Raw genomic sequence first — 9881 nt, forward strand, 5'->3', positions numbered from 1 at the left:
GGGATACACCCGTGAGCCAACTCAAGTCAGCTGTCTCAGAACTGCTAATGGCCTGCAGCCTGTGGCTGGCTTGCAATTCTGTCCCAGCAAAAGCAGGACACTTACATTCAGAGAGAAGCTCCTGTGCCCATGTTTCAGTGTGTGCCCATTACCTCTTGTCCTGTTGTTGAGTGTCACTGAAAAGAGATAGGCTCCATCTTCTCTATACCTTCACTTTAGATATTTGTACTTACTGATGAGATGCTGTCTGAGCCATCTCTTCTCCAGGCTGAACAGTCTCAGCTTTCTCAGTCTTTCCTCACAGGAAAGATGCTCCAGTTCCTTTGTGCCCCTTCACTGAACTTTTTCCAGTATGTCCATGCCTCTCTTGTACTGGGGAGGCCAGAACTGGACACAGTACTCCATGCATGGCCTCACCAGTGCAGAGCAGAAAGGAAGAATCACCTCCCTTCACCTGCTGCAAATGCTTTGTCTGAGGCAGCACAGCATACTTTTAGTTTTTCTTTGCCACGAGGACACAGTGCTGGTTCATGCTCAACTGAGTGTCTACCAGAACTCACACAGGACCTTTTCTGGAGTGCAGTTTTTCAGCTGGTCAGCCTCCAAGTACTGATGCATGGGGTTGTTCCTCCCTAGGTGTAAGACTTAGCAATTCCTCGTACTGAATTTCATGAGGCTCCTGTCAACCTGTTTCTCCAGCCTTTTAAGGTCCCTCTGGCAGCACAACCCTCTGGTGTACTACCCGCTCCTCCCAGTGTTTTATCATTGGTATCCTTGCTGAGGGTACGCTGCTCCATCATGCAGATCATTAGTGAAGATGCTGAACAGGATTTGGCCCAGTACTTCCCCTGTGGTAAAATAGAGATGTTAATTAAATTGTTTAGAAACTACAAAAACTGTGAGCTCTGACCTTTGCTGCTGAAAGCAGCTGATAGTGTCTTACAGTCTTGACCACATAAAGGTTGTTTGACCTTCTGTTCTTCACCTTTTGACTTTTACCTTTTCCACATCTCTTCATCTTCTGCTTTTCCTAACCCAAGACTCCTGCTTTTCCTAGCCCCTCTCATTCTGTCTACCTCAAGCTCATGCTTTGTTGTTCTATATATAATTTTACAGGTCATCATTCAGTGAATAAATATTGATAAACCAAGTGAAAAGCCATTAGGCTTAATTGTTTTTTTCTTGTCCTAAAAATATTTTTGTGTTTTGTGCTTTCAGACACAACCCGACCTCCAAAGAAAGATGAAGAAAATGGGAAAAATTACTACTTTGTATCACATGACCAAATGATGCAGGATATATCAAACAATGAATATTTGGAATATGGCAGCCATGAGGATGCAATGTATGGGACAAAACTGGAAACAATACGAAAGATCCATGAGCAGGGACTAATTGCAATACTTGATGTAGAACCTCAGGTAACTAATTAGAAGGATATGATAGGACTCATCACAAATCCTTCAGCTTGATTTTATTGAGATATATTTCTTTTTATTGATTGCACCCTAGATAAGTTAAGGCATACAATCATGTGGAACCAAGGCTGCAGTCTGTGTAGTTGAATTCTGGTCATCACCTGGTTAGAAGCACACAGAGCAGAAACAGATTCACGGTTTAGCTTGGAATGCAACCAGTGTAGCTTGCAACAGTACTTACCATGTAACTTCATGTCCAGTGAACCACATCAAAAGAAGTCATTCGCATCACCTGCTAGGAGTGATGTTTAGATAGTTTCAAAACCTTCTCTTTGATGCTTTATCAGAGGATAATCCTGTTCCTAAGTGACTCCTGCTCCATATCACTATTGAGCATGGTCAGAAACATTCGTGGTCAGTCACTGATACCGATCCTGTTTGCACAATAACCAGAGGAGTGTTGCTAGTTTATCAACTCCTTTCTGTGTTGCAGTATTATACTTTTTGAAGAGGGCAAGAGGGAAGGTCAGACTCAAGAAACACTAATAGTCTGTTCATTCTTAGTCTAAAATCTTCAGTGGAAAACTCTGATTTATTTCCTTTGAAACATCCACGTAGTCACAACTTTCACAGGGATGTGTTTATATGTTTTCTTAAGTGAGACAACACAAATATGGACAAATGTGATGTTGACATTACTCTAGCAGCTTAAAAGTAACAGTAGGGAAGACAAAATTGTGATCAGTATTATGTATTTAAATTTGCTGCCTTCTTATTTCTTGGAGAGTGGATTAAAATTCAAATTCGTGAAGAATTTCGTAAGAGAAATGAGATACCTGGCTGAATTATTTAGGACAGTTCACACAGCATGATGGTGTGGTGCTGTCCTGAGAAATAAACCCCCACATGTAAGAGAGAGAGCAGCTTTTACAGTTAGTTCAAATGAAGCAGGTGTTAAAAACAAACTCTCTTGACAAACCTTTTCAGCTTGCATTATTCAGAAGCATTACAGTTCTCAGAAATCATTTTCATCTTCGTTGTAGTGTATTTACATTTGGTAACAGCTGCCTTTGCTACACTTCCTCCAGCATGTCTTAACCAGCTTCCTCATGCATCCATTTCAGCTCATTAAGGCCAGCTTGTTTGTGGGCTTCTTCCTAGTTATCTCATGCTGCTTGCTTGTTTTCCCTTGGGGCTCTTAGTTACATGAGTTTTCATGACTTTCACATATGGGCTTTATCTCTTGTGTAGAGGACCTTGGCATAGATGATAGATAAAGGTGGGTTTCAAGCAGCAGATATGAAAACCTCTTTAGCTTGGAAAAAGGATGGATTGTGGGGTTTTGTCTGTTTAAAAAAAAAAAACTGTTAAGAAGACAGGAAGTGGAAGGAGCAAAGAAGACTAACCTTTAGGAGTCTGTCTTTATCTTGTCCATCAGTTCAGTTGAGGTGTATTTACTTGCTTCAGTCTATCTTCACATATGGCAGCTCTGTGTGTCACTCAGTAAATTAGGCCTAAGTCAAGTTTTTTAGGAGAACACTTTTCTATAGACCTGGCTCAGGGGATTGGTGCTGCATTAGAGCCATGCTTGATTTTTTTTTCAAATATCACCTCTCACATCACATTTTCGTTTGTGTCAGAAGACAATTTGTGTTGATAGGTAGAAAAAGTCAGACCAAAAAAAATTATGTTCTAATCAATATTTATCCTGTAATGCACTTGACTGTTTTCCCTACTTGTGCTGTGACTGAATTTTTGTACATGGTATTAATCAGTTTAAATGCAAACAGATTTCTGCACTCTTTGAGGCTATATGAGGAGAGCCTCTTTGAACATGTTAAAGCTTTTATTGTCCTGAAAACTCACTTTAAGTAGGGTTAAATATACAGTTTGACCACCAAAAAATGCAAAATCACACAAAAAGTTAAGTGTCTGTATCACTAAGGTCTTGTCTCCAGATTAGTTAAGAACAAATACTAGCATTAGTAAATGATGATTTTGCTTGTGTGACTAAAAAGTGTTTCACATTGATTGTTGGGGAGTTCCTCTAAAGTATCTGATTTTTTTTTCCCTAGGCATTGAAGGTCCTGAGAACTGCAGAGTTTGCTCCTTTTGTTGTTTTTATTGCTGCACCTACAATCACCCCAGGCATTAATGAGGTATGGCATATTGCAGTCTAATGTTCTGTCAGAGAGAGAATTAAGGATGAGAATCAAATATGCAGATAAGACTGTAATAATTTTCCTGTCTATAGATGGAGGGGCAGAGAAGCAGCTGTACCAGCAGCATTATTATGTAGACTGAGATGTATTTATTGAAAATTAACTGATTTTTCTAATTCAAAAGATGAACTTCAAGTCAGAGGATCCACATATATCATTCTAAAAATACTTATTGTTTCCTTCCCTGCCCTAGCTCAAAGATCCTTTTCCAAGTCCTTGACAAATCATTAGCACAAATCACTCAGCTCTGAGTTGCAGTGCTAGATTACAGCTGGCCTGAGCTGAAGAAATGAGTGTGCATGACTGTGCTGTCATCCCACCTTTATCTTTAGTACTTTTTCTATACAGAAAATAGGTATCAGAAATAGAGGCATGTTTCTTTTGAAGGCTGTTCTCTTAAGAATTGGAAGCTTTGCCCAAGGGTTAATTCCTTGTGGAATAATGTTAAGCATTCATGGAGATCGACATCCTGAATTTCCTAGGTAGTTTTTATGGAATATCTGCTCTGCAGATTGCTACTGATTTCAAAGATGATGTCAAGCAGTTCTGGATTTAGCTCACAACAGGGCAAACAGTATTTATACAAACACTTTATCTGCTCAGCCTTTTTTAAATCAATATATTAAGGTACTTAATCTATTGGATTTGCCCATGAACCTGTTTCAGATCTCCTCAATGTCTCCTTAGTCACACAAAAGGAAAGTCTGAAGCCCTGTATTTGTAGTCTGTTTCTTTAGAAGTGTAGTTACAGTATCATAAGTATGAAACTTGCAGGAGAATAAGGAACAAGGCAAACATATTTTAAGGCAAATACCCTGAATGATTATTTAAATAGCCAGTGAAAGTGAAACATACTGGCCTCAAGCTGTAATTTTACTGGCATCTGAGACATTCTACTAATTCACTGTTGCTGAAGAGAGTCATTCTCTCTAACTTGCTCCTGGGACATACACTGCCATGGCACTTCCCAGATCCTTTAGCAAGCTACCTCAGCTCTACATTGGATTTTTGTTGATTTCATACAGCTCAAAAGGCTCTGACAAGCACCACTGCCAGAAGAAGCAGTGAAAACATACAGCTAGGAAGAAGAGTGGAAGGGAAAAAGGGATCTTTTAAATTAAGTTGTTTCACTGTGTCTAATGGGCTCATACCCTAACTGATAAATGTTGTGATTGCACAGATGAAGATCTCTCAGAGCATTACAGTTTGCAATGTTAGTGAAGGTTTGTCTGACTGCTGGTGTTGGTGTATGCTGTCAGTTGGTACAGTCATGAAAAAAATATTACAGTTTTGGATTCTACACTGAATTTGCCCCTGTGCAAGCAAATGACATGGCATCACTTTAAAAAATGAATAGTTCTTAGGATATCAGGCAAGCACTGTGCTTACAGCAGTGCTCAGGCAGCCAGGTGCCCTGTGGAATGGTGAAACTGCCTGAGTTTGTTGCCTCCACACCTTCATCTCACCTCCCAGACAGTCTTCTGTTGCCTCACTCATCTGCTAGTGGTACTTAGACATTTGAAACAGTTCATATGAGGGAGAAAATTGTTTCTGTGGTACACTGGGAAGAGGACAGAAATGCACCCTTTAGAGTAGTGGTGGGGAGATATTTGCTTATGCCAAAGAAATATTAGTATAAGTAGTATATTCTAAATATTTACAGTCATGCTGTAAGACTCTGTCTTTATTTTAAGCTCTTGTGACTGAAGTCTCTGTGCACACAGAGTCTCACTCAGGCACATGAAGTGCTGAACTGATGCCACACTTACAAAGCATGCTAATTCATGAATCAATTAAGCTTAAGGAAAGGGAGGAGCAGGAGACAGAAATAGCAACAGACCTTGCCCAAAGAGAGGATCCCACTTTCTAAGGTTTACTGGGCTGCATGAAGGGAGATAGGCAAATTGTGTCTGTTTTAGCAGCCTGCAAGGCAGCAAACAAGGGTGGAGAGTGTGTGTTTCATATTTCCCATTCATGCTTCCTTTTTGAAAGGTTCATTTGCATAACAAGTATCCCTTCCTGTTTATCCTTTTATCCTGCTTTGTTTATTTTATTTACAGTTTTTGCAAACACTTCTGTAAATAACTGTCCTTCCCTTCCCCCCCCCATTATGTTTTCTTAAATTTCATCTTTGCTTTTCTTTTCATTTTCCTGCACTCGTACTAATTGCACATAGCTGCCAAAATGGTGCAGAAAATTGCCTGTAAGTACCAGCTAGGGGCTGACAAGGGAGTCCTGGTTATTTCAGTAGTTATAGAATGTAGATATGCTTGTTCCCATTCAACATTACTTTCACCACTGTGATAAAAATGTAATGTAATAATGGCTTTAGATAGCTGTGCTAAAATCACCTGCCAGCAAAAAGAAGCTAGACAGTAAAATTTCTACTCTTAGAGCTGTACATTTGAACTTTGTGGTAAAATCAGTGCAGACACCTGATCTTAAAAGTATCTCTTTTGAGACACTTTGGCTTATCACAGACCACACAAAGTATCTCCTTAATCAAGGGACACACAGCAAGAGTTAGGAGACAAAATATTATGCTTTCAAACTGATTATAGCAGTGCACTATGAGCAATTCTGCAAAGCAGAAGACCAATTTAAATCATACGGGAAATCTCCCAGAGTGTATCCACCTGTATAATCACAAAGGAAACTTAAATTAGGCTATTGGTGTGCTGAGACAGAGAGAGCACATCAGGAAACCCTGGAGTAGTTCCTCATTCCTCCAGCTGTTTTACATCTCCCATTGCCCAGACAGCAGCAGAGAGAAGTTGGCAGGCTCCACATTTTTGATCTAAGTCATTATTGAGCCATATGTAAACCTTTATTGAGCCAAATTCTCCTGAGTTTTATCTATGCTTCCTCCCTTCTTACAGCTAAAGAATAAAAGGAATTTTGCTTAAGAAGTTTACAATCCAGCAGCTGTTTGAGAAGAATTTCTGTTGGAGCAAAATTGGCAAAGGCCTGATGTCGTGTTTATACATGCTCACAGCCTTAGAGGGGAATATTAGGCATTTGTTTGACTGTCACAAGTGGCAGCCATTGTCCTGTGTACTTTAAGAACAGAGAAAACCAACCCTCAGAGAAGAAAGATATCACTGGTGGCTGTTATGCACGTGTGAGAGATTTTGTGGATAGAAGCCATGTTTCACTCCGTTCTGTCCCAGCTGTGGTGATGGAGACAGCATTAGAAAAGGGAACTGAATTTAGTGATAGGAAAGAAAAGTCTGTTCCAATAATGGGCACACCACAACTAGGCCTACATAAAATACCTACTGCAGCAATGCTGAGGGAAGAGGAAAAGATGTTCTGCTCCTAAATGTGAAACTACTGAAGTTGTTGGCATTCATTTGTCTGCCTGCAGGTAGCTGAACATTTTGATAAGCATCTTTTTTCTCGATACTACTGAGAGCACAACTGTTGGAGAATATTCTTATTGATCTGGGATGTTCACTCTTCAAAATTTAATTAAGGGAAATTGAGAGGAGCATAACAGCAAAAATTTTGAGGAAGTCTTAGCTTTGAAGATGAATATTGGCATTTAAGCCTTACAGAGAGGAGTCTGGCATAGGTTTGAATGCACAAGTAGATACTCTTATCACAAACCCAGGTGAAATTTGGCCTCGGAATTGAAAAAAATAAATAAATAAACCACACACAAGAACTGTAAACTCTCTCTTTTTGCAGGACTTGAGAAACTTTGAAGCTCTTTGAAAACTGCTGCAGTAGCCTATCCCAAACTTGTTAGTGCCCCTACAAGTACATGAAAGAAGTAATGCTTTACATTTCCAACAGGCTAGGAAATTTAGGTACTCCAAAATACAACAAGGAGAAGCTAAGTCAGAAAAATATTAAAATTTAATTAATTTTTTGAATTCTCAGGTTTGTGACATCTGTATGTGCCAGGTAAATATAAATATTCTTCTCTACCTATCAGTTAAGGTTTTTTAAGCTGGGGTAGCTGTAAGTTTTTCAGATTTTTATTGTCAGTCACCATAAGATAGATGCTTTAGTGAGATGTGTTCATCCTCATACTTGTAGGTTAAAGACGAAACTGATAGGAAATCTTAATAGCAGTTAGAAAGCTACCTAAGTCTTAACAATTCTAAAGTTTCATAGGTTTTTTTCTTCAGGTTCTGTTAGCCTTGTGCCAGAAGATAAAAACTCTTAAAGGTGCAAAATGATTTTTCTAAGACTGCCTTTAAATAGATAATCTTAGTGACATGCACTGTAAATATTCTGCTTGACAAGTATGGATTTTTTTTCCCTTTGTATGTTAAGTTAAGCAGAAAAATTTAGGTCCTCTGCTGATATAAATAGATGTCTCTTTTGGAATCTATGAGAACTTGGCAGTTTACCTAACTAGGTGTTTGGCTTAAAGATATTAGGCCATATGCAATGCACCACAGAAATATTTAATATTATTACTGCTCCATGTTGTCCAATTTGTTAACAGCATAAATTAAGTTTGCATGAACTGGTATTTTCTACAGAAGTTTCAAGCATCACTAGCAATTCATAATGGTTTGTACAAGGAGCATCCCTTGGATGGAGAGGATGTGAGGAGTATTTGTCTAACTTTGAATTCCTATCAAGTGAAGGCAACATCCTCCCCCTCATTTGGGGCTGCAGCTTCAGGAGAGAAGCAGAACTGGAACTTTGGTACAGAACTTCTCCTCCAGAAGTGGCTGGTTTCATATCTACTGGGAAGGAGAACTGTCTCAGCATAGATTGTTCCCTTTGGAGGACCTGAAAGCCACTGTTCTACTCTAATTACAAATAGTTGGGAAATGCAAACAGAAAAAAGGGGAGGGGAGGAGTCTGTTATTAGCTGGATAAAATTCTCTTCACAGAATAATTTCTTTTGAAAAAAGTTATAGGCACAGTGTCTGTACTTCCTGCAGCCTAAAACTGTGTTACCACAAAGTAGATCTCAGTTGATTGATGAAGTAGGGTGACACTATAGATCACAGAGCAGCAGGAGTCAATACTGCTGATAAGGTAGTTTTGCCCTATAACCATCCCAAACCTGTGAGGTAGAAAACACTTCCCTCTGGCTGTTTCAAGGTTCCTGAAACCAGAATTTTGTTTTTTGTTGTTGGTTTGTTGTTGGTTTGTTTTTGTTTTTGTTTTTGTTTTTTAATTTCTAAGGGAATTTTCAGGAAAAGAGTTCAAAATCATACTTGCTGTAGAGCCCTAGAAAGAAGGCTTTTGCAGTCTCTTAGGAGGGCAGAGCTCACTAACAAAGCCCCTGGCTGTAGCATTGCACCCACAAAGGACAGTGCACTTGGTTCTGAAAGGACATTGACACAAAGCCCTGGAGAGCACCAGTCTGCTGTTGCTGGTCCTTCCCAGATTGGGCTGTGTGGTTTGTCTTCAGGATCTCACACTGAGGGATGCTGGAAATGGCATGCTCTGAAACAGGAACCGCAGAGTACTGCAGAGTGGGAACTTCCTTATCAGCAAACTATGATTAAAGGAAGTAGACCTAGAAGACTGATGCTGAACAGAAAGCGTTACCCCAAGTGGGAACAGCTGACACCTGACAATGTGCCCTCTCCTGTGGCTTGTGTCTTACCTGCACCTAGGCCCAATTGCTCCTAGAGCACCTTGTACTTTTTATTCACATATGGTCTCCATTGCTCGTGTCTGTGCTGCTTTTCTAAGCTTCCATCCTCTGCCTTGCTTTTTTAACACTAGATTTGTGGTTTGCCTCAAGTAATGCCAGTAACTGAGCGCTGTTGGAATGTCAGCTTCAAGAGAGAAATTGTACCATTTCTCCCATGTGATTTCCACATGGTGGGGTGGGGGTGAATCTAAGCCACATAGGTTCCCTAGGGCTTTTCTTGCCTGTTTCCTTCTCTGTAAACAGCAGTTTGAAAGCTGCTGTAGGAAGAGAACAAAAGGATCCAACTTGTCTCTCTCTCTCGTTTTCTTCTCTACCCGCCGAACAGGATGAATCTCTTCAGCGCCTGCAGAAGGAGTCTGAAATCTTACAAAGAACATATGCACACTACTTTGACCTAACAATTATCAACAATGAAATTGATGAAACTATCAGGCACCTGGAGGAAGCCATCGAGCTTGTGTGTACAGCCTCACAGTGGGTCCCGGTCTCCTGGGTCTACTAGAGCAGTCCTGAGAGAATCGAAAAATAAAAACAAAAAACAAATCTGTTATTACTGGGAACCACCTCATACTTGGAAAACCTCTTCGTTATTGACCTTGTGTCAACAGG

General features: G+C 39.9%; 1 protein-coding gene across 5 annotated transcripts in view; it reads left to right on the forward strand.

Annotated features, from left to right (window-relative positions):
- The window catches only part of CASK (calcium/calmodulin dependent serine protein kinase), a 196687-nt gene extending 186806 nt beyond the window's left edge, over positions 1 to 9881 (forward strand). For all 5 annotated transcript variants that reach the window (XM_054387798.1, XM_054387806.1, XM_054387825.1 and 2 more), the window contains 3 exons: positions 1219 to 1421; positions 3494 to 3577; positions 9598 to 9881. In XM_054387798.1, coding sequence (XP_054243773.1) covers positions 1219 to 1421; positions 3494 to 3577; positions 9598 to 9774 — 464 coding nt within the window. In that variant the 3' untranslated portion in view covers positions 9775 to 9881. The remainder of the gene's footprint in view (positions 1 to 1218; positions 1422 to 3493; positions 3578 to 9597) is intronic.

This window comes from Indicator indicator, chromosome 1 (genome assembly GCF_027791375.1).
Source record: "Indicator indicator isolate 239-I01 chromosome 1, UM_Iind_1.1, whole genome shotgun sequence".
NCBI lineage: Eukaryota > Metazoa > Chordata > Aves > Piciformes > Indicatoridae > Indicator > Indicator indicator.